Source organism: Onychomys torridus, chromosome 2 (genome assembly GCF_903995425.1).
Source record: "Onychomys torridus chromosome 2, mOncTor1.1, whole genome shotgun sequence".
NCBI lineage: Eukaryota > Metazoa > Chordata > Mammalia > Rodentia > Cricetidae > Onychomys > Onychomys torridus.
The window spans coordinates 13,179,141-13,204,329 of record NC_050444.1 but is presented as its reverse complement, the minus strand read 5'-3'; the positions used below and the strand labels follow the sequence as shown (position 1 = coordinate 13,204,329).

Below are 25,189 nucleotides of genomic sequence, written 5' to 3'. Positions count from 1 at the left end.
CATAACGCTTTATAATGCAGTTATCAATCAACCAAAGAACGATGGAAATTAGGCTATATTTGGGGAAATATGCCATTATGTATTGTACACAACAAAGATCAGTCACAGCCATTACCATAGAGTGGTAACTAACTCGGCCATGCTGGACAACCAGTGTGGCTTCAGGCCCAGTTAATAAATAGTGCTTCTGTGGTCATTGATATTTCTCTTGCACAAGTAAAGAGCCTTCTGTTTTGATTATATTCTGAATGAAAGTGTGCTCAGAGTTCAAAGACATTTTTTTGATATCAGAGAATTAGACTAAGAACATATTTTCATATTCATGTAGTCACAATTCCTTCCTTCCTTCCTTCCTTCCTTCCTTTCTTTCTTTCTTTCTTTCTTTCTTTCTTTCTTTCTTTCTTTCTTTCTTTCTTTCCCTTGATAGGTAGCCCACACAGGCCTCCAAACTCACTATATAGCCAAGGATGACTTTGAATTCTTTTTTTTTCTTAATTAAAAAGTTCTAACCACGTGTTTGTGTGGGTGTCCTCTGAAGCCGGTGGCTGAGGAGCCCTGTCTGGAGCTGGAGTTTCAGGTGGTTGTGAACCACCTGATGTGGACACTGGACATTGAACTAGGGTCCTCTGGGAAAGTAACAAGTGCTCTTTATTTTTTTAATTGAAAATAGTTTTCTTCCCACACAGTATGTTCTGGTTATGGTTTCCCTTCTCTACTCCTTTCAGATCACCCCCACTTCCTCACCCACCCAATCCACCTTCTCTGTCTCTCTTTTAGTAGAATACAAGTAAGGGTTTTTAATCACCGAGTCATTTCTCCAGCTGGACATTGAGTTATTGACCCTTTCCTCCCTACCTCTCAAATGCTGGTATTATATGTGTGTGCCACATACCTGTTGAATGTTCAATTAATAATAGTTGGTAACAATAATCATTTGTAGTATAATTTCATTTTATTGTATTTTAAACACCTTATTAGCATATATTAATTATACATAACGGTTTTATTATGGCATGTACATAGTGTATTTCAATCATATTTGCTTCCTATTACCCTCTTTTGTCTCCTGCTCCTCTGAGCCATCTCTCCACCTCATCAGCTAAGTCTGGCGTGGGATCTGAGGGGAAAAAAAAAATCTATGTACACTATGTTCTTATGTCTGTTAACTTTATTCCTCTACAACAAAATTCTATCAATTCAGCTATAGTTCCACCAGACATTCAAGGCAGGAATAACTCTAGACATAACAAGCTCTTTATCCATCTACTCTATTTCTCTGGGATGAAATCCTGTCTCCATAACTACAGTTCCATCCAGTTCCCGAGCTCATAGTCCAGCTAACAACTAACTCCTATGCTTCCAGCCTCATCTTCATCCTCTGTATCCTCTTTCTCCATCTCTGCTGCTCTTTACTCCTGGCACTCTGAAAACCGAGATCTGCTTACCCTGTATGGAACCTCTGTCTTCCTCTCTTCTCTCTTGCCATGCTGTTCAGTCCCTGTCTACAGAAAATGCCTGTCCTTTCTTTCCCTGGGCACGTGGTTCTCTGCCTCCTCAGGAATGTTGTTTTACCTCTAACCTTGATATGTAAAAACATCTTTTGTTCTCAGTCAATTGCTCTGGAGAACCACTAGACCTCCTCAAGGAGAAGGGATGGTCTGACCTTCATTAGCACAGGAAACAAAGCTGTGGGTCTCCCTCCAGCCTGTCTCCTAAGCTCAGCAGGGCAGTTAGTAACTTAGGTTCAGCCGGTCTGGGGAGCTGAACTGTTTACCAATTGGTCTGGGCACATGAGGATGTCATAGCAGAAGACAGCTGGATTATTAAAGGCTGGGTAACACCAACTAGTCATAATAAATGGCTTTGCCTTTTGACAGAGCATTGGCCGGTCAAAGTTCTGCTTTAATACACAGCTGAATCTCAATGATATAATCTTGCGGCCAGCAAGATTATCTGGCATAGCAAGCATTCTTACCCACTGACCCATCTCTCCAGCCTCGAATTGGAATTTTAAGTTCTCCACAGGCTAAAGGGTTTGATTCCTGGCTATCCTTTTTCAGGCTCACACTTTTCTCCTTGTGTCTTGCTTCAGCCTCACAGTGTAGCGTAGGATGGGTTTGAACATACGGCCCTCCTGTCTCAGCCTCCTTAGTGCTGGTATTACCGATGTGTACTTCTAACCCTAACCTTACCTTCCTATGAACAGAGGCAAGTCAGCTTCTACAATGGTCAAGGGACTGGCAATGGGGATGAAGCAGGAAACAAAATAACGACTCCGCTCTCTTGGACTTTTAGAGTGTTGTGAGAGACAACCTACATCCATCAGGCTACAGGCTGGTGACTTGGTGGTTAATAGTGGCGCCAAACCTGTTGAGTCTCTCAAGCATCTTTGGGTTTTAATCTTGCAGCTACAGGGCTACCCAGTGGTACCCACTCAGGGCAACACTGGGAGGCCTCTGGGAATGTATGTGGGTGAATCCGTATGGCAGGCCAAGCGTGCTCCTGTTGAGGACCAAAGCAGGGCGGTGTCTCTGGGGTGGTGGGATGTAACGCCAGCCGCTCCTGCGAGAAGCAGGCACCCACCACTTTTGGAGTTCTGGAGTCCTGTGAGGATGGATGCTAGAGAGAACAGCCCAACAGCCAATGTGTGGGACCACAGCGACACCTGGCTCTGGCCCGAGAGGCATCCATCCTTCCTCTGCAGGGGGCCGCCGGGGGCGTGCCCGCCTCCGGGGGCGTGGCTAGAGGGGTCGGAGGGCACGTGACACGGGTGTCATGGCGACTTCCATGCTTGGCCCTGTCCGTGGCCCAAGGCCGTTCGGCTTGGCTGGCCTGTTCCGTCGCCGGCCGCCTCGGGATGTGTGGGAACGTGTGCGGAGGCTCCCGGGGCCCTCGGCAGTCCGGCGCAGCGTGGCGGCGGCCAGCGGGCCCCGCATCCCGGGGTCCGACCACTACTGCCTGGAGCTGCTGAGGTGAGCGGCGGCGCTGCCCCGGGATGTCCCCGGGAGCCGGAGCCCTGAGCTGGGCTGCGTCCTCCCGGCCCTGCGTTCTGATGGGCTCCGTGCGGGTGCTGGAGAAGGAGGCGGCAGGCCTGTTCGCGTGGCCACGGAATCCTCTGCTCAATACGTCACCCTGCCTGAACCCTGACTTTAAGGGACGCCGCAACTTTTGCATACTTACCATTTTTTATTCATAGACGGCTAGTGATGTTAGCACTGTTAAAGGTTCTGTGTGCTCAGAACCTATCGGGCCGGGCGGTGGTGGCACATTCCTGTAATCCCAGCACTCGGGAGGCAGAGGGAGGCGGATCTCTGTGAGTTCGAGGCCAGCCTGGTCTACAGAGCGAGATCCAGGACCGGCACCAAAGCTACAGAGAAACCTGGCACACACGCCTGTGGCCACACATCAGCCTTGTGAGACTGTATTAAAAATTATTTACAAAAATAAAGTCCAAAGCAACTTATTTAACTGCCCTTACGAATTGCGATTCCCATCAAGGGTTGTAAGAATTGGAGCATTTAGGAGCTGGAAAGATAGATCAGTGTTTAAGAGCACAGGCTGATCTGGAGGACCTGGGTTCGATTCCCACTACCCACATGGCAGCTCACAACTGCCTGTAAGTCCAGTTCCAGAAAAGCCAGTCTCCTCTGGTGTTCCTGGGCACTAGGTAGGGACGTGGTGTATTGACATGTGTAGGCAAAACACTCATATACATAAAAATAAATACGAATTTAAAAATAAAGTTTACCAGAGCATTTTAGATCAAGGCCTGGCACACAGGTTATGATCTTATTTAATAGATGATCTCACTTCATGTCAGATCAAGGAACTTGCCTGAGATTTACTGGGACAGTCTCATGACTTGTGCTTTGTTCACAGAAAAGACATCTGGGAGCCTCCATTTACATGTGTGTGGGGGGGTGGGCCTGCCCTGTTAACATTTATGGTTTAACAACACCCACCCTGCCACCCCTGCAGTTTGCCCTTCCTTGCTAACACTGTTATCTGATACAGTTTTTTGTTTGATTTGAGACAGGATCTTCTTTAAATTTTTAAATATTATTTTAAAGTTTTTCATGACAGGGTTTCTCTGTGTAGCCCTGGCTGTCCTGGAACTCACAATGTAGACCAGGCTGGCTTTGAACTCACAGAGATCTGCCTGCCTCTGCTTCCAGAGTGCTGGGATCAAAGGAGTGCCACCACTGCCCGGCTGAGACAGGTCTTTATGTAGACATGATTGGCTATGTAGACCAGGCTAGTCTGGAGGTCATAGAGATCTGCCTTCCTCTGCCTCCCAAGTGCCAGGAATGAAGGTCTGTGCCACCAGTTTTTTGTTGGTTTGTTTTTTGTTTTTAAAGATGTGTTTATTTTTATTTTATGTGTTTGTGTTTTGCCTGTATGCATGTATGTATGTATGTATGTATGTATGTACACTGTGTGCATGCCTGGTGCCACAGACCAGAAGAGGACATCAAACGCCCTGGAACAGTTGTCATGTTGGGAATCAAACCAGGGTCCTCTGGAGGAGCAGCTAGCTTAGCTGCTGAGCCCTCTCTTCATCCCCAGTATCTGATTTTAAAATGCCTGCTTTCAAGGGCCTCTGAGCCAGTGGTTCTCAACCTTCCTAATGCTGCAACCCTTTAATACAGTTCTTCCTGTTGTGGTGACCCTTGACCATAAAATTATTTTCATTGCTACTTCATAACTGCAATTTTGCTACTGTTATGAATCGTAATGTAAATATCTGTGTTTTCCATTGGTCTTAGGTGACCCCTGTGAAAGGGTAGTTTAACGCCAAGGGGTCGTGACCTACAGGTTGAGAACCACTGCTTGAGCGTTACTAAAATAACTAAATCACCCTGGATTTCATTAGGGAAGTAAATCCAAAAGATGCATTTGCTCCCGTGTTTGGCAGGTGTTTTGGGTTTCCCCTCTCCTCCCTCCTCCCAAGTAGTGAGGTTGTAGGCTTTGGCTGCCACTGTGTGTCGTCTGTTGGCTGTGTTTTCTTTGTGGTGCTGGAGACTGAACTCAGGCCTGGTGAGGTAAGACAAGCTCCGTACCACTGAGCTGCAGACTAGCCGTTATATTTCTAGACGGCTTCTTGCTGTATTTTCGAAAGCTGGCCTGGAAACCGTGGACATAGCAGTTTCTTGCTGAGCCCCCTGAGTATATACCTTACTCACCTATCGTTCTCTGGATACTGAGATTTCTGCAGACTCTTGTCAAGCGTATTTCTGGTGTTCTTTTGACAAGTAGTCTTTGAATCTTTGCTGTATGCTCAAGATGTCTTTGGCTTGTTTTATATTTCCCCTGCCCCAACTTGGGGAATCATTCTTTCGAGAATGTCTGGAAGTCTTAGGAACTGATGTCTGTATCCAGGTAATTGGCGTTATTCATTGATGCCAGGATTGTGGAGATTATTTGTGCTTCTAGGCTCTTTTAGCAAGTACAGAAATACATACGCACATTGGTTTATATATCTTATTTCTGTGTTTTTCTATGTATATGTAATAAAAACTTGCTTAAACCATTTTCTTTATACCTGCCCCCACTGCCTTTGTTGGTTATTGTTTTGAGAGAGTTTCATTGTAGCTTAGGCTAGTCTCAAACTCCTGATTCTCCTCCTACCTGCACTTCTGAAATGCTGGGATCATAAGTGTGTATCAACATATCTAGCTTTGTTTTCTTCTTTTGTAGCTCATTTCAGTACTTACTGAAAGCAAAATATTCTGAAGCAATTACAAGTGTAAATAAAAATAAAACAAGATACAGATTTCCTTTTTTTTTTAGCTGAGGATCGAACCCAAGGCCTTGGGCTTGCTAGGCAAGTGCTCTACCACTGAACTAAATCTCCAACCCCAGATTTCCTATTTAACGTTTGGAATGAGAAGCAAACACACTGTTTAAGTAGTTGTAGAGAAAGTTTTCTAATTTAAGAACCAAGGCCACTGTGAGCCCAAGCGCCCTTGATGTCTGTTGACGGTTTTGTAGTGTTTTGTGTACGGCCCAGAAGGGGAGGACTAACATGTTTTCTTTCGCTGTTTGTTGTAGGAAGCGGGATTATGAAAGTTACTTGTGTTCCCTGCTGCTGCCCGCAGAATGCCGGGGCTCTGTTTCTGCACTGAGGGCCTTCAATGTGGAACTGGCGCAGGCTGGTATTAAAATGTTATGACAAGAGGATGTGAACAGTGAAGAAATAGAGTAATTCATGTTAGATGTACTTAAAGTTTCTGCCGGTGGTTTTTTCCTCCTGGTAACTACTTAGGCTTAATTTAGTACCAAAAAATAAAACTAGCTGGTGAATTTAATATTTCTGGAAATGATTCTGCATTTTTAAGTTTTTCTGAGTATATTGCAAATTTGCAGTTAGCATTGTCTGTTAACTGAATAAACTAATGAGAATCTTACTTCCTCTCTAATAGTTGTATACTTTGTGTGTACGTAGAAAATTGGGAAAAGTTGAAAATGTAATGTGAAGTGAGAATGGACAATATTCTGGCAGACCTACACGGTAGAGCACGAGAGGCTGGCGGACCTGACTGATGTCTGTCTCAGAGTTACAGGGAAGAAGCCTGGGGCCTTCTTCCTTGAGCAGACAGAACATGGTCAGATTCAAAACATGTAAAATGGTGTGGAAGGAAGGACTCTAGTAGAATGGTTGTGGTCCTCTTAGGACAGCAAGTGGAGAGGTCAGACATTGGAAATGAGGACTAGGGAAGTGTGGAGTCTTGGAGAGAGTGGCGCATGTGTGCATATCACAACACTTTATTAAACACGGGTGGCTTAATTAATGAGTAGAACAGACTATCGCTGTGCCTACTGCCAAGGTGTATACACCTTCTGGCAGCTTACCTTCCCACTGGAGCCTTGGCTACTGGCCTCTGTCCCCTCCTCAGCTAAACCTCCACCTGCCATGTGTTGGGTCACAGTTAGTGCTACTACCCTAGCTCAAGAAACCATTTATTATTATTATTATTACTTTGTTATTATTGAATGTGTAGAAGTGTTTTGCCTGTGTGTGTGTCTATATACCGTGTGCACACCTCATGCCTGTACAAGCTAGAAGAGGGTATTGGATCTCCTGGAACGGTAGCTACAGATGGCTGTGAGCCACCATGTGGGTGCTGGGAATTGAATCTGGGGCAGAGCAGCCAGTGCTCCTAACTGCTGAGCTGCTATCTCTCCATCCCCAAGAAACAACTCTTAAAGCACTGAAATGTCTCAGTGGGCAGAAGTGCTTCCTCACTAGGATGGCAGCCTGAGTTCCACCCCTAGAACCTACATTCTGGTGGGAGAGAGCTAACTCACAGAGTTGTCTGTCCTCTGCTCTCCACATGAATTTATACAGTCAATTTAGACATGGTCTCATTCTGTAGCCTAGGCTGGCCTGGAACTTACTCCATAGCCCAGGTTGGCCCTGAGCTGATGGCAGTTATTTTACCCCCTGAATACTGGGGTTACAGGCATGAGCCAGCACACCTGGCTTATACGTTATGTTAATAAGAGAGATTAATTAGCATCATTTAGGGGAATGTGCATTGTCAGTTTTACACTTTGTGTTGGCCTGAAAAATGTAGTCATGTATTGACCACCATAGCAATGGTGTAGGACAGTTTGATTAGCTCACAAGTCCCCTCAGAATACTTAGTTTTCAGACAGTAAGTTGTCTTCATTTGTTTGTTTCTATTCGGGGCTTTAACCGAAGGCTTCCACACATAGACAAGCACTCTACCACTGATCTATGTCTCCAGCCTCGAGTTTCTGAACTCTGTTTACAGGTTAAGGACTTAGTCTCCGAGAAAACGATTGGCCTGATGCGAATGCAGTTCTGGAAAAAAGCTGTGGAAGACATGTACTGTGACAGCCCACCACACCAGCCTGTGGCCGCTGAACTCTGGAAGGTGGAAACCACATATACACACATACATAGTACAGATCTATTCTCATGAGCGTGTATACACCACTTTTAATAGAGAAGAGTTGAGTAGGAGCCTGCTTGTCGGTGGCTGTAATTCCGGTAGTAGTGATGGTAGTGAGGTGGGGTCTGTCCTGACTAGTCTTGGGCTCTCGGTTCTGAGCTGCTTTGGCAGGTGTGTTGGTTACTTGTTTCGCTGCAGCAAAGGCACCTTACGGAAGGAGAGGTTTATCTTGTCTACAGGGTTACAGTTTACCTACTGTCCAGGCTTACAGTCCATCATGGTGGCTAAGTGCAGCTTCAGGGTCGGGAGTGTCAGTCACGTCGCATCTAGAGTCAGGAAGCAGGGAGCAATGAAAACTTGTGTTCAGCTTGCTCCCCATTTTAACGCTGGTTTATTATGAGAGAGAGAGTGAGCAAGCACAGAAAGCCATGAAGTACATGTGGGGGTCAGAGCACAACCTGCGGAGTCAGCTCTGTCCTTGACCAGCCGGTCTGGGGGTTGAACTCCAGGCTTGGTGGTAAGTCCCTTTACTGCTGAGTCATCTCAGTAGCCTGGCTTCCTTCCTCCTCTTCATTCAGTCTGCCACCCTAGCCCATGGGATGGTATTGCTCACACTGACTGTGGGTCTTTCCATTTCAATTAGCCTAATCTAGATAATTGCTCCCTTATTGTGTGTGTGTGTGAATGAGTGAGCACACATGATGTGCCTGTTAGGGTGTGTGTAGAGATTAGAGGTTGACTCATGACACCCCCAAGTGACATAGACTTTCTTGTTTTTGTGGTACTGAAGACTGAGCTAGGACTTTGCACTCACCAATAGAGTTACAGCCACCCCGTCAACATTTCCTTCCTCCCTCCCTCCCTCCCTCCCTCCCTCCCTCCCTCCCTCCCTCCCCTCCTTTCCTTCCTTCGATCCTCTCTCTCTCTCTCTCTCTTTTTTTTTTTTTCCAAGACAGGGTTTCTGGAACTTCCTCTGTAGCCGAGGCTGGCCTCAAACTCAAAAGATCCGCCTGCTTCTGCCTCCCGAGTGCTGGAATTAAAGGCGTGCGCCACCACCATCCAGCCATCTTCTTAGAAGTATAGTCAGTTTTAACTTGGTTTTGCCTCTCAGGATGTTCATTTTGGGTTTGTCTTAGTGTTTTCTCCTTAGGTGTAGGTTATGGACTCTTGGGTTTGTCTTAGTGTTTTCTCCTTAGGTGTAGGTTATGGACTCTTGGGTTTGTCTTAGTGTTTTCTCCTTAGGTGTAGGTTATGGAATCTTGGGTTTGTCTTAGTGTTTTCTCCTTAGGTGTAGGTTATGGAATCTTGGGTTTGTCTTAGTGTTTTCTCCTTAGGTGTAGGTTATGGACTCTTGGGTTTGTCTTAGTAGTTTCTCCTTAGGTGTAGGTTATGGACTCTTGGGTTTGTCTTAGTAGTTTCTCCTTAGGTGTAGGTTATGGACTCTTGGCTGGAGTGCTTCATAGGAAATGTATCCTTCTCGAGGTGTCACTTCTGGAGAGACACTTGTCCACCCTGTCTTCATTGGCACTGCTGGTTGTTGATTAGTTGATTGATTGATTGATCCGATTGATTGATTGATTGATTGAAACAAGGTCTTACTCTATAGCTCAGATTCAAACTTACATTGATTCTCCTTCCTCGGATTCCCAAGTACTGGGATTACAAATGTGTAGAACCGTGCCCTGTGTTCTCGGAGTTTTAGATGCTCTTCATTTGGGGGAAGTGACTTTTTTTTTGCTGGTGAAACTCCATGTGCTGTAAGAGAAAGACTGAATGTTCTGTGTAAGTGCTGAAGTTAGGTGTGGCAGCAAGCAGCTCACTACTGAGTTCTTGGTTTTTTAAAAAGTATAATCAGGCATATGGGAGAGTTTAGAGGGAGGGAAGGGAATGGGGAAGCAGTGTCATTATATTTTAATATCAAAAATAAATAAAAGTAAAGGCATCTAACATTCAAATAAGAAAAGTAAAAGAAAGAAAGTAGAATCATTTAATGTATACCAGTATAGCAGACCGAGAGGCTGTGGGAGCCATACAGACTTAGTCTGCTTGGAAATGGCCTGACATGCTTTTCTGGATAATTGCTCTTCTCCTGATGTCTTTTTTAGCATAGCTGCCTGTCTGATGACTTGTAACCAGTGTTCTCGAACCTACCTTTGCATTGCCTAGTGCATTTTGTTCATCTCTAGAGAAGTCATTTCTAGCACCTTCTAAAAATTTACAACACTCTTGTTTTTTAGGCTGTCAAGAGACATAATCTAACAAAAAGATGGCTCATGAGAATGATTGATGAAAGAGTAAGTTGGAATTGTCCAAGTCTTAAATGTTTTTCCCTTTTGATCCTTAGGTTAATTATTTACAGAGGAAAACATTTTGTATGCATATTAATCTTTTGGAGGAAGGAAACTCAGAGAACAAAGGTATTTTATCTGTAGTCCATCCTTACATGCCATACCTGTCTCCTGACTCCCTACCAAGAGTCAGGTAGAGACCAGCACCTAGACAGAAGGTGTGTGTGTGTGTGTGTGTGTGTGTGTGTGTGTGTGTGTGTGCGCGCGCGCGCGCATGCCTGCTCCAAGGTCTGCAATCACAGGCACAGGCCGCCATGCCCAGATAGCTGCCTTGCTTCACGTATCTTCTCTCTTCATTAACTCCATTGGATGTTTTAAAGAAAACCAGGGGTTGATTCGGGGTTGCATCATTTGATCAGTAAATGCATGTGTATCTTAAAAAGAAAGACTTGGTGGACTGGAGATGTGTGGTGGTAAAGCTTTAATTCCCAGCATTGCAAACATTAGACCAGTGGATAACAAAGTAAATAGAAGAGACTTCTGAAGATTATAACCACAGGTGATTACCGTGCCTTAAAAACGACTCATTACTTGATACCATCAGCTGCTGGAGTAGCCTTTGGTAAGGCTGGTCACACATCTGCCCTGGTGCTAGATGTGCCCAAGAAGTAAACACAATGGAGTCTGATAGTCCCAGGGGTGGAGATTGCTGTTAACTGCTCAGAGATAAATTCTGACCCAGGCCAGCTGCTACTGCCCTAGGCCATGGAGTCATTTTTGTAGTCTTTTTGATGTATTTTGGGTCAGTGTCCTCCTCGGCCCAATATTTAATCACACACCATTGTCGGAAAGATGTACATTTACTTTATTTATTTATTCTTTAATATTTTTTCCCCAGACAGGGTCTCATAGCACAGGTTGGTCTTGAACTTACTTGTGCAGGATGACCTTGAACTTCTGACCCTCTGTAATGATTACAGGTCTGTGCCACTGTGCCAGTTGTGCTGGGTTTATGGATGCTACCCACTGGACTATATCCCTAGCCCTTAAGTTATTATTACTATTTTTTAAGAGTTTTAAATTTTATATGTACAGATGTTTTGTCTGCAAGTATACCTGAGTACCATGTGTATACATTGCCCAAGGAATCCAGAAGAAGGTTTGAATCTTCTGGAACTAGGGTTAGATGGTTGTTATGCTGAGAATTGAACCTGGGTCATCTGAAAGAGCAGCAAGTGCTCTTAACGAACCAAGTCAACCCTTTAGCCCTAAAATATTTGAGACAGGATATCCCTGACTGACCTGGAACTCACTAGTAGTCCAATTAGCCCTGAACTTGCAGCCCTGTCTCCTGAGTGCTGGGGTTACAAGAGTTTAAAACCAGGTCTCAGGTGGCCAACCTGTTCTGGAACTTCACCTCTGGAGTGCAGGGTTTACAGGTGTGCTCCATCATGTCCTGCTTGCTGGAAGCTGCACTTTGAGGCTGTCCTCATCTGTGTTTACCTCCTTTGTCCTTGTCTTCCCCTGCTCCTTCAATTAATAAGCTGTTAATAGGAAAACATGGCTGTAAAGCTGTAGTAATCAAATGTGGTATTGGCAAAGGATGGACATACAGAGCAGTGGTATAGACACAGAGTCCATCCATGGGCAGGCAAGGTGGCTCAGCAAGGAAAAGTACTTGCTGCAGAAACCTCATGACCTGAGTTTGATCCCGTGACCCCACAAGGTGACAAGAGAGAACTGACTTCCCAAAGTTGTCCTCTGACCTCTATGTTCATGTGAACAGCTACACCTGCTGTCGTAAATTAACTATAAAAAGAAGTAAGCGAGTCTAGTCAATTGAGTGATGAGCGCATGTGGACTATTCAGGGGAAGTATTGTTTTCAACAGATGGTGCTGAGACCACAGGGTATACACCTGCAAAGAAGGACTCAAGCTAGGTGTTGGGGTGCAGGTCACTCCCCCAGCACTGGGCATGTGCGGGGGAGGGTTCAAGGCCATTCTTAGGCACAGTCATAGTTGGGGGACAGCTTGGGATACATGAGACCCTTTCTAAAAAATAGTAAAGCTAAATAAATAAATAGCCTGAATCAGGACCCCTGCCTCACAATGTGTATGAAAGTCAGCAATTTAGTTTGATGACCTATCAAAGACCCCCCCAAAACAAGACAAAACAAAACTTTGGAGAAAACATTGATGATGTAAAAAAGCCCTGAGTTCGGTCCTCAGCTCCGGCAAAAAGAAAAAAAAATATTAATGTAAACTGTAAATATTTATTACTTTAAATTAGGTGATGGTTTCTGAAATATGATGTCAAAGGCACAGATAAGAAAACGAAAAGAGGTAAATTAAAATTCATTAAAATTAAAAGCTTCAAAAAGTTGAAAACTCAGAGATAATGGGAAATACGTTCAGTTACTTATCTCATAAGTGCTTAATATCTAACATATATCAGGACTCTTTCAACTCAGCAGTAAGCGTGCAGAGAAGACACATGAGTGACCAAGAGCTGAAGAAGGGAAGCCCTGAGCCTGTGAGGTTGTGCATTCTTGCTATTCTTGAGCCTTATTTTGTGAGGCGATTTGTGAGCACTGATATATAAGACTTTGATGGGGGTGGGGAATTATTTTTGTGTTTTGAGACAGGGTCTCATGTAGCCCTGGCTGGCCTAGCATTTATATAGAATTTTAAAAAGATTATATACAATAAAATATATATTTAGGGTTGGGGATTTAGCTCAGTGGTAGAGTGCTAGCCTCGTAAGCACAAGGCCCTGGGTTCAATCCTCAGCTCAAAAAAAATGTATGTGTGTATATATTTTGCCTGGGTGAATGTGTCGTATAGATAGCATATGCAGGTGTTTCTGAGGAGGTCAGGGGCATTGGCTGCCCAGACATGCTAAGAACAGAACCCAGGGTCTCTGCAAGAGCAGCATGTACTCTTAGCCACTGAGCCATTTCTCCAGTCCCATGCCTAGCTGTATTTTAATCTTGATTGTGCACGAAACAAATCTGTTAAGTTAAATTCTTACTCATTTCAGGCAAAAAAATAGCACTTTTCATCATAAAATAATAATTCGATGGACTCCATTTGCATTTTCTTTGACTTCAGGAAAAAAATCTGGATGACAAAGCCTATCGCAGCATCCAGGAGCTTGAGGACTACGCCGAGGGCACGCAGAGCTCTCTGCTGTACTTGACACTGGAGGTGCTGGGTGAGTCCCTTCTCTCTTTCGTGCCTCAGACTCACTTCTAAGCTTGCTTTGTATTGTCTATAAAGTAACAAGTTTTTCCCCTTTTGAGACAGGGTTTTGTTGTATAGCCTAGGCTGGTCTCAAACTAGAGACAGTCCTCCTGCCTCAGCTTCTGTAAGTGCTTTGATTACAAGTATACACTATCATGCCTAGCTACAACTTTTACTTATTTACTTTTGAGACAGAGTCTGATGATGTAATATGGCTAGCCTGGAACTCAGTATGTAGACCAGGCTGTCCTTGAACTCATTGAAATCCTCCTGTCTCTGCCTCCTGAGTGCTGGGATTAAAGGTGTGCTTCACCAGCCAACTTTTATTTTCAGTAGGAAGAAAGAGAACATCTCTATTATCTGTGCATTTCTGTTCCTTTCGGAGTGCAGACTCGTTCAAGTGCTCAGACTCCCACAGAAGCAGCAGGCACTCGTGGGAATGCTCTGGGTTAATAATCTGGAGTGCCAATGCCTTTCCCTTTCCTACAGCATCTCCTATGACTTCAAGTTTCTGTACTTCAGTTCTTCCCCATGAGGTGGAAAACAGAATAAAACTATACTTATAATAGTTTATGAGAGTCTCTTTCTCCTCTACTTTAAAAATATTTGAAATGGCACTTTTCTTCTGACCTTGCTCCAAGTTGGTGGCATCTTATTGTAAGGAAGAGATTATTGGGGCCAAGGACGATAGTATCTCATTTGAAGAGAGTGATCTGTCTTTATATCAGACCCCAGAATACAGTCCCTGTTGAATGTCCCAGGCCTGTCCTGTTGTACTCTAAAAGTAAGGTTGTTATGAAATTACTTCAAGGGAAGAAATAAAACTCTTAAGTTTCCCATGAAGTCTGATTAAATTCTCAGTGTGTTCTTAGTGTGCAAAAAGTTGGAGAGCTAACAGTGGAGATTTGGGGTACTGCTAGCAGGAAGATGGTTGGCTTATCCCTGGCACCCACTTTCCCTTGTAAATCCTATTTTCCAGATGTCTGACAGTACAAATGCTTTTCCTGGGTCCAGGTGATGGCTTGTGCTATTTCCTTGATTTGCTGTGCTTCAAGGACAGGAGAGCAACCCCATTTGGTGTCTGTAATTCTAGGTGTGAAAGATCTTCATGCAGACCATGCTGCGAGCCACATTGGGAAGGCACAAGGCATTGTCACGTGCTTGAGAGCAGCACCCTATCATGGTAGCAGGAGAAAAGTGTTCCTGCCCATGGATGTCTGTGTGCAGGTGAGGCTGTGACCTGCTAATGATTCCTGGGACACCAGGAGGGGAGTTGCTCTTTGTTTTGTTTAGTTTGTTCCATTGCTGTTGGAAAGGTATGCATACCACTTCTTGCTTTTGCCCTGCTTACTGAGATAGTCAAGCATGAGGTGTCTGGAGGCACTGCAATCAGAAGGCCTGGACAGCCTGCACCTCCTTGCCAATGACTAACTCCCTTCAAGAAGTTATAGTAACCTCACCTGGGCCTGTTTGTTATTTTATTTTATTGGAGGGAATAATTTTCATTGATTTTGTTTTTGAAGGGGTCAAGGTTTCTGGTAGCTTAGGCTGAACTTGAACTCTTGAATCTTTATGTAGCTGAGGATGGCCTTACATTTCTGATCCTTCTGTCTTTACCCTCCAGTGCTGGGGTTACAGGCATTGGCCATCTTACCCAGTTGGAATATGTCTTTTAAAAATGTTTATCAGGGGGCTGGAGAGATGGCTCAGAGGTTAAGGGCATCGACTGCTCTTCCAGAGGTCCTGAGTTCAATTCCCAGCACCCACATGGTGGCTCACAACCATCTTTAATGAGATCTGGTACCTTCTTCTGGCCTGCAGTCATACATGCTGTATACATAATAAATAAATAAACAAATAAATAATTTACAAAAATGTTTATCAGAGGGTTGGGGATTTAGCTCAGTGGTAGAGCACTTGCCTAGCAAGCGCAAGGCCCTGGGTTCAATCCTCAGCTCCACACACACACACACAAATGTTTATCAGAGGCTGGAGAGATGGCTCAGTGGTTAAAAAAATGTTTATTAGAACTTTGGGTTTTGAATGAGGTTCTTTATTGTCTATCTTTTGAACTTTTAGAAAAGGCTCATTTTTATTTGTATGTATAATGTATATGTGAATGTGTATACACACGTGGGTGCCTGTGAAGGCCAGAGAGAGTCTGAGATCCTCTGGAGCAGGTAGTTCTGAGCCACCAGATGTGGGAGCTCAGACTGGATGGAACCTGGCCCTCCGCCAGAGCAACAAGTGCTCTTAATCGTTGAGCCATCTCCCCAACCCTCCTTTTAATCCTTTTGTATTTTATACTTTCTCTGTACATCATACACACTGTATTGGCTAGATGCCTCAGCAACCCCAGCCTGACATTGAAGGTCTGGGGGATTCCTGGAGAGCCGCAGGTCTTTGTTGCGCATTTGAAGCCCGAGAGGCTGGACCCCAGTGTCAGTGAAGGCTGACAGCAGTGGCAGCAGACGACAGATGCACTCATCAGCAAGGAGCAAAGGTGGCAGGCAAAAGAGCACTGCCCATCTGGGAGGACGCCTCCCCTAGTTAATCCTCCAGGGGATACTGTCACAGACCTGCTGTGAGATGTTGTCTATGCTGTGAATATGTTACTCTGATTGGTTAATAACTAAAGTGCTGATTGGCCAGTAGCCAGGCAGGAAGTATAGGCGGGACAAAGAGAGAGGAGAATTCTGGGAACAGGAAGGCTGAATCAAGAGACGCTGCCATGAGTACCAACATGTAAGATACTGGTAAGCCACAAGCCATGTGGCAAGGTATAGATTTATAGAAATGGGTTAATTTAAGATGTAAGAACTAGATAGCTAGAAGCATGAGCCGTTAGGCCAAACAGTTTAAATAATGTAAGAATCTGTGTGTTTATTTTATAAGTGGGCTGCAGGACTGCCAGGCCTTGGCGGGAGCTGGAGAGAAACTCTCCAGCTATACAGACCCACCTATACGCATGTCTCTTAGTTGATTATATAGCCAGTTAAGTTGATAAGGAAGATTGACCATTACACATTTACACACACAATTTAAAAATTAGCTATTATCCTGTATATATGCTGCATATGCCTGTTTTCTTAAGCAATATTGATTTTAAGTGTGCTTAAAGATTTCTAAAACTATATTTTCTTCACAGCATGGTGTTTCACAAGAAGACTTTCTACGGAGGAACCAAGATAAAAATGTGAGAGATGTAATATATGACATTGCCAGCCAGGCACACTTGCACCTAAAGCATGTAAGTAGCTCCTTTGCCCAGTTATTTAGGAAGTTATCCCTACTACACAGGGCTGTTTCTATGGCATACTATGTGTGGTGGTTTGAATAGGCATTGTACTAGGTTTTTTCCTTTGGGCCACTAGCCAGCTCCCAAATCATGACATGGAGACTTAGTTATGAATGCTTGCCCTTAGCTTAGGCTTGTTTCTTGCTAGCTCTTGTAATTTAACCTGTTTCTCTTCATCTATGTTTTGCCTCAGGGCTTTTTACCTTTCCTTCTTTCTGTATGTCCTACTTTTTCTGCTTTTTGTGTCTGGCTGGTGGCTGCCTGGCTTCTGACCCAGGGCATGTCCCTCTCTTTCTCCCTCATTCTCTTCTCCTTCTCCTCTCTCCAGCCTAGATTCCTCCTCCTGCTTATTCTCTCTGCCTGCCAGCCCTGTCTTTCCCTCTTCGGCCTACATATTGGCCGTTCAGCTCTTTATTAGACCAATCAGGTGCCTTAGGCAGGTAAGGTAAACAAATGCAACACATCTTTAATGAAACAAATGCAGCATAAACAAATGTAACACGTCTTTACATATCTAAATATTCTATAACAAGGCATGGCTCCCGTGGACTCATGTGTTTGAATGCTTAGCCCATAGCAAGTGGCACTATGAGGAGGCGTGGCTTTGTTGGAGGATGTGTGTCACTGTGAGGCAGGCTTTGAGGTCTCATAAACTGAGATCTGGCCGGTGGGCCACAGACTCCTGCTGCTGCCTGCAGATCAAAATGTGGAGCTCTGAGCTCCTTCTTCAGCACCACGACACAGCATGATGGTAATGGACTAAACCTCTGAAACAGTGTCTTCCTTTATGAGAGTTGCCGTGGTCATGGTGTCTCTTCACAGCAACGGAGACCCTAATGAGACACTATGGATTTATACACATGATAGCATTTCTACAGATGCTACGGGCTCTGACCTGGCAGTCTTCATTCATTGTTCATTGATCCCCAGGGTTCATCTTGGAAACTTCCTTTTCTAGAAAACCCCTTCCCGCTCTCAGCTGATGGATGCCCCTGCTCATCCACAGAATATCCTGTCCCCTCCCCTCCCCTCTAGCACCCTTGATGTGAACCCCAGCCGGCACTCTCAGGTGCTCCTTCTGTGTCCTGGCCGGGTGCTGCTGCTGCTGGAGTTACAGCTGGAGCCAGCCTCCTGGTTCCCAGCCTGCTGAGTGAGTGCTCTGCACTCAGGGCTACCTGGAGGAAGTGCCCATCACCCTGGCCCATCACCCTGGCCCGTCACCCTGGCCCGTCCCTGTTCTGCTGTCTTCTAGCCACTCCACGAGACCGTCACGGGAGGAGTCTTTGAATCTCCCAGTTGAAGAGTCACTTTGCTCTTCATTTTATTCCTCTTTGACACTTTTTCACCTTGAAATTGACTTTATTTCCATTTGACTCCAGTGGCTCCTAACTGGTCCTGAGTTCACCTGAATTGTTATAGTTCTCTACGAGTTTGCTCCTTGGGAAGGGTTTGGTGGGAGGAGGAGGGGATAAGAGAAAATAATGGGAGAGGAAGAATATGACGTGTGTGTGTGTGTGTGTGTGTGTGTGTGTGTGTGTGTGTGTGTGAAAATGTGAAAGAATAAATCTTTTTTGAAACAGTTCCCATTGGATAGCCCTGGATAGTCTGGAACTCACTGTGCAGACCAGGCTAGCCTCAGACTCACAGAGATCTTTCTACCTCTTCCAAGTTCTAGGCCTCTCTTCCTGGAGATTGGTAGAGTGACCTAAGCTGAGAATTGCAATTTCCAAAGTGTTTTATTAATGTGCTTGTTGTGGCTGCACATAGTGGCACATGCCTTTAACCTCAGAGGCAGGCAGGTCTCTAAGTTTAAGGCTACTCTGGTCTACAGAGGGAGTTCCAGGACAGCCAAGTTATACAGCGACACCTTGTCTCAAACAAACAATAACAAAATTATTAAATTAAACCATTGAAAAAGGGTTATTTGTTGTGTAGTGCTGGGGATTGGAGTCTCCCACATGCTAGGAAAGCTACCAGTGAGCTAGCACCCTTGATGTCCAAGGGGTTTTAATAGTCAGGACTGACAGCCTTGTTATTGGTTGCCTGAGGTCTACTCCTACAAAGTCAGCTTGGAGTGGTGGACTGAAGAACTGCTGAGGCTCTTTGGAGGCTCTTGAGAAGCACAAGACACGGAGATGCCAGTGTACACTCAGAAGCCTAAGCCTGACTGTCATTCTGCGTTTATTAATTGTGTTGTGACTTCACCATGCCCCAGCTTCCACATAGATAAGAGGATCATGTTACTTCCTACCAAAGTGTTGTTTAGATCAGTGAGTTAACATACAAAGAGTCAATAATAGCACCTGCCATACAGTAAGTGCGATCTAAGTTAGTTTGGGCCACATCAAGTAAAGCTGGGACATTTGTACCACAGTAGAAACCTGGCAGAGGTTTTGTTTGTTTCTGTTGCTTTTGGGTTTTTTGAGATGGGGTTTTGCTATTTTTGCCTTGGTAGGACTTTCATTGTAATCTACACTGGCCTTGGATTTGTGATCCTATTTCTGGATCTAATAGTGTTTGAGACAAGAAAGATTGGGAGCTGAGGGGCTGGAGAGATGGCTCAGTGGTTCAGAGAGCAGATTGCTCTCACTAAAGGACCTGCATTCACTTCCCAGCACCCATACCGATGGCTTAGAACCGTCTGTACTCCAGCTCGGGCCAGGGAGATCTGATGCCTCTAACCTCCATGGGCACCTGCACTCGTGAGCACACAGACACACACAGACACACATGGTTTTCAGGGGAAACTGGGAGCTGGGAGATGAGTTGGTGTCTCGTCATATCTAGCTCCACACAGCTTGGTCCTGGTCCTGACTGGAGCGTCTTGGGAATGAAGAAATGACAGATCTGAAGAAACAGCAGTGACATGCAGGGAAAAGCTGGAGCCAGGTGTCTGTGCTCACTCTCAGGGGGACAGTTCCTCCTCAGCTAGAAACTCAGTATGCCGTCTATCGGCACCCCACCCGGAGGAAGGCGCAGGGTCAGGGGGAGGCTCTGTGGGAGAGCGGTCTCAGGCCGTCGATTTCCACTTACTCTGTGGTCCTTCGCACACAGACTGGGGAAGGCCTTGCCATTGCCATGGGTCTGAGGTGGTGGTAGGAGTGGTGATGGGCTTGCCATGGCTGTGCCTCCCACAGTTGGATTTACTTAGGAGAAGGGAGGCGTGTCTTTCAGAGAGAGATGCATGTGTATATCCATGCCCACACCCACAGTGAGACTTGATAACTTACACGATGGCGAGGAGAGCATGTGAGTTCACATGTGGACCATACCAGTGCCAGTCCGATGCAGACAGTGGTGTGCTGGGTGCTGATCGTCATTCTGGCTCTCGTGACATAGGGAGATGGGCTACTGGAGAAGGCAGGATTGTGGCTTGGGAAGGTCAGAACTGGAGTCACAGCTGTACATCTAGGTGCTATTGCTCAAGGAGAGTGTTCCCCTAGAAGAGGGTGAGGGACAGAACCCTGAGGCCACATCCATTCACTAGGTAGAAGGAAGCAGGGCCACTTATGAGGAAGAAGGCGAAGGGCCGATCAGGAGTGCTGGAGTCTGCATCGGAGAGCAGAGAAGAAAGGACCCTGTGCTGTGCTGCAGAGAGGCTGGGAGGAAGGTGACCATGGTGGACCACAAAACCTTAGTGTGCAGTCGGGAGGTGGAGGCAGGATGTGCTCTTCCCAATGAGGCAGTGTGCACGGAGACCTGGAAATAAAGGGAGGTCTGGCCAGTGCAGGATGATGGCCTGAGTGGACCAGGTGTTCATGGCCTACAAGAGCCAGGTTGAATTGAGACTAGGGGTTAAATACAGAGACATTTGAATTCCAGGAAGAACTGCTGATAACGTGATCAAGGGGAAGTAATGACATGAACTAGACAGAGGTGGGTCACCATTGAGAAGGTCATCTGTGCTGGATCTAAACAGGGAGCTGTCTAACCTAGGAAGGGTTACTGCAGAGCCGAGGGTCAGAGCTAGTGTGAGATGTGAGGGAGGTGGAAAGTTCCCCAGCCGAGCCATGAAAGGAAGAGGCTTTACATGACAGGTGGCTTTGCTGAGTCCATGGGGCTTTGAAGCGAAGTGGGCAGCTCATCTCTTGCTTTTGTGAGAGGCCCTTGTCATGTCTGACTGCTGCTCTTTGTGCTCACCTCAGAGGGGGACTGCTGCTTCAGAAGCGTCCCAACCAGCTTCTTTCCCTCTCCCTTTAAGGCGAGGTCCTTCCACAGAAGCGTTCCTGCGAAAGCATTTCCTGCTTTTCTTCAGACGGTGAGTGCTTCGGTGGAGAAGGCTGGATACCTGTGCCTAGACTAGACCAGTCCCCACTGTGCTGCTTATGTCGTTTTCCTGCCTTGATGAGTGTGATGGGCACACCCGTGTTTCTGAGTTGTCATTAGCACGGGCTCTGCAGCCAGGCTGCCTTGTGTTTGCTCTGTCTCTCTGTAGCCATGGGGCCTTAATTTCTTTAACCCCTCAGTTTACTCATCAGCAAAAGGGAATGATGGAAGACACCACCTTGTGGGAGTGTCTCCATGGTGACCTGAACATGTTGTGGTGCCGGCCCACAGGTCATTGCTGAGCTGGCTGCATCGGAATAACCTGGAAAGCTTATTTAAAAGCTGCTTTCCTAACTCAAATTCCCCGATGTAGGCTGGTGAGATGGCTTTTTGAGACAGGATTTCACTGTGTTGTGTAGTCCTGGCTGTCCTGGATCCCGCTCTGTAGACCAGGCTGGCCTGAAACTCATAGAGATCCACCTGCTTCTGCCTCCTGAGTGCTAGAATTAAAGGCGTGCTCCACCACCCTACTAGGTCTTCTTATCACTGAGTTCAATCCCCAGAAGGCACACAGGTAGAAGGAGAGAACTAACTCCACAGGTTTTCAGGTGAGGGGCCAGGGAGGTGCCCGGGGAGTGGAAGTATTTAGGACCTGATCTGGGGTTCATGGAAGAAGAGAACCAATCCTTCTACCTCCACATACACCGAACACAACAATAAAAGATAAAGTAGAATAAAACAAAGACTGGCTGCCTAATTAATCCTTGTTTGACCCCCCCCCCCCCAACCAGTTCTACACTGCAGAATTCCAGGGGGTGCTGTGGATGTTGTCTAAGCAGGACTTGGGGCCTCTTAGAATTATGGAGTGAGTGGCTATGAGGGCGGGCATGTAGACTAGCCCTGTGCCTGACTACCTAAGCCAGCACTTCAGGGACGGGGGTGTGGTCCTGCACACTTATAAGTAACGCCAGCCCTTGGCGGTAGAGGTGGGAGGGTCAGGAATTGAAGGCCATCGTTGGCTACAGTTCAAGGCCTGCCTGGGCTACATGAAACTTAGTTTTAGAAATAAAGTTAGTAAAATTTTACAAATTAACAAAATCAGCAGACAGCCACTAATTGAAGAATACTGTGTGTTTCCATCTTTCTTTATCCCATGAACACTACTAAGCTTTAATGTGATTGGTGAAGAGTGAGCTGACTTTTATAGGGACCTGTGATTATTCTCTTTTGCTGAAAATCTTGTTTTCTGGCAAAAACAAAGATACTCATTAAACTTCAAAAAATAACTTTTTAAAAGGTCAACTTGAGAAGCTGGAGAGATGCTCAGTGGTTAGGGAGCACCTGCTGCTCTTGCAGAGGACCAGAGTTTAATTTCCAGCACCCGTGTGAGCTGGCTCCAGGGGCTCTGACACCCCTCTTGCCTCTATAGGTGCTGTGTGAGTGCCCCACAAACAAACAAATAAATAGACGAATCTTTAAAAATGAGTAGTCACCTTGAACTTCCTGACATAGTTGGAGGTGTTTCGTTCCCTTGACTACTGTCTGTTTGTGCAGTCCACTACTCCAGAGCCTAGGGCAAGAGGGTTGTTTAGTTAGGCCAGCCTTGGGTACCTGTTGATACTTAGTAGGAGCATTACAAAAAGAACAGTCACTTTTTTTTGGTCTTTGGCATCTAACTCAAGCTCTCACATTTGCTGGTTGTTCCCACCAAGCTACCCCCTAGCTGACATCTTTTTTCTAATTCCTCAGAAGATGAGCCCAGCTGCTCTGATGCTTAGACCTTGAGCAGAACATTATATATGTGATCAAAAGAGGCCCAGTGGTTGCAGCACTGGTTTTACTCTGTTCTACCCTTACTGTTCTAGATGTTTCTGGAAAGATGTCTTTATTTTCTCTCTCTGAAAATTCTTGTGTCAGGGCTAAAGTGGTGATGAGCACACACTGCTCTTCTAGAGGACCTGAGTTCATTCCCAGCACTCAAGTCAGGCAGCTGCAAGGGATTGGACACTTGTGTTTATACACACAGACACACATAAATAATAAATCTTGAAAAAAGGTCAGTTTGGTCAGATATGGTGGTACACAGCTGTGTGGTTTGAACAAAAATTTCCCCCATAGGCCCATAGGAAGTGGCACCATTAGAGGTGTGGCCTTGTTGGAGTGGGTGTGACTTTATCGGAGGAAGTGTGTCACTAGGGGGTGGGCTTAAGGTCTCAGAAGCACGAGCCTGGCCAGGGTGTCACTGTCCCTTCCTGCTGCCTGCGGACCCAGATATAGAGCTCTCAGCTACCTCTGCAGCACCAAGTCTGCCTGTGTGACATGTCCCACCATGCTTCCCACCACGATGACGATGAACCGAACCTCTGAACTACTGTAAGTCAGCCTCAGTGGAATGTCTTCCTTTATAACAGTTGCTGTGGTCATGTGTCTCTCACAGCAATAAAAGCCCTAACTAAGACAACAGCTTTAATCCTAGCATCACGGGCAGAGGCAGGAGGATCTCTGAGTAAAAGGCCAGCCCGGTGTCTGTGGTGAGTTCTAGGCTAGCTGGGGCTACATAAAGAGACCCTGTCTGGGGGAAGAGAAGTGTTTTTCTCATGTAGCATCACCTCAGGAAACTGAAGTAGCATCAGTACTTGTGCTTTCCTTTTCTTGGTAGCTCAGACTGGCGATGTTTGCGTCCTCCTGCCTCAGTCTCCTCGGAACCCAGATCACAGGTATGAACTGTCACGTTTGCCTTTTTTTCCCTCCATGAGACAGGGTCTTACTATTTAGCCCAGGTTGGCCTTGATTTCACCATGTAGCACAGGCTGACCTCAAATGCATGGCAATCCGCCTGCTCCAGTTTTCTCAGTGTTGGGATTGCAGCTGTGGCCGCCATGTCACGCTATACTTTTCTTTAGTTGGTTTGGGAAACTTGATCATTCTATGATCTAGTGACCACTGTTCTCTTTTTCCAGGTTACTCTAGAGGACTATTTAAAGAAGATCCAGCAAGTAGATTTTGATATATTCCATCCGTCTTTACAGCAGAAGAATACGTTACTTCCGTTATCTTTGTATATTCAATCATGGAGAAAAAGATACTAAAATAATTACTGATTTACTTTTAGTTTATTGGTTTAAAAAAAATGTGTGCTTTGGGCTGGAGAGATGGCTCAGAGGTTAAGAGCACTGACTGCTCTTCCAGAGGTCCTGAGTTCAATTCCCAGCAACTGCATGGTGGCTCACAGCTGTCTGTAATGAGATCTGGCGCCCTCTTCTGTATACATAATAAATAAATAAATCTTAAAAAAGAAAAAAATGTGTGATTTGAGTTTTTGTTTAGAAATGGTAAGAACTCATGTATGCACGTGACGTGTGTGTGTGTGTGTGTGTGTGTGTGTGTGTGTGTGTGTGTGTACCTGGAGCTAACTGATTCTGCTAGAATGGCTAGCCAGACAATCTCTTGAGATCCTCCTGTCTCTGTCTTCAAGCCCTGGGGCTACAGGGACACACAGCTACCCCAGCCTTTTCTGTGGTGCTGGGAACCTGAACTCAAGCCCTCATGCTTTATAAACCATTGAGTCTGTTGAGCTGTATGCCAAGCACCAGAGCTTGAAGTATTTGCATGCATGTATGCAAGTATGTATGCATGTGTGCATGTATGCATGCATTCATGCATTTGTGTGTGTCTGCCTTTGTCAGTTTATGTGCAAGTACCCACAGAGGCCAGCGGGTGTCAGATCCCCTGGACCTGGAGTCACAGGTGGTTGTGAGCTACCTGCTTAACATCTGAGCCAGCTCCCCAGCCCTCAGAGCCAACTTTTTACTTAAGGAGAAAAGAAATTATTGCTCTGGTTCAAATAGCTCACAGGACAGCTGCAGAGCTTCGGTGGACTGGGTGCTGGGACCCTGCTGAGATCCTACTGAAAGGTTCGTGCACCATATTGTCAGATCAGGCCAAATTAATAAGACCAGGTTTAATTCGAGCAAAGCAGCTCCTGGGTGACTGAGGAGAGGAGTCCCATGGCTGCTCTAGGGAGCGGAGCTTACATATTCTTGGGTGAGGTCTTAAGCAGCTGGGGACCGGGACCACTTTGCGGTTTTCTGAGGGCAAGGTTCGGAATAGGAGGATTGGGTTGAGTCCCACTGAACATCTGGGGCGGGGGCATGAGCTGGAGAATCCCAACACCT

General features: G+C 45.7%; 1 protein-coding gene across 5 annotated transcripts; it reads left to right on the top strand.

The window, feature by feature from the left end:
* The first annotated feature begins 2,752 nt into the window (after positions 1–2,752).
* Ndufaf6 (NADH:ubiquinone oxidoreductase complex assembly factor 6) lies at positions 2,753–24,180 on the top strand. Of its 5 annotated transcripts, XM_036178135.1 has the most exons (9): positions 2,753–2,972; positions 6,052–6,151; positions 7,779–7,901; positions 10,157–10,213; positions 13,319–13,421; positions 14,544–14,677; positions 16,599–16,700; positions 20,950–21,006; positions 23,975–24,180. In XM_036178135.1, exons 1-9 carry the CDS (start codon positions 2,776–2,778, stop codon positions 24,101–24,103), a joined length of 1,002 nt encoding a protein of 333 aa, XP_036034028.1. In that variant the 5' UTR covers positions 2,753–2,775; the 3' UTR covers positions 24,104–24,180. The 5 variants fall into 5 exon arrangements, with proteins under 5 accessions (XP_036034028.1, XP_036034030.1, XP_036034029.1 ...); XM_036178137.1 differs by lacking the exon at positions 7,779–7,901; XM_036178136.1 differs by lacking the exon at positions 20,950–21,006.
* The last annotated feature ends 1,009 nt before the right edge of the window (positions 24,181–25,189 follow it).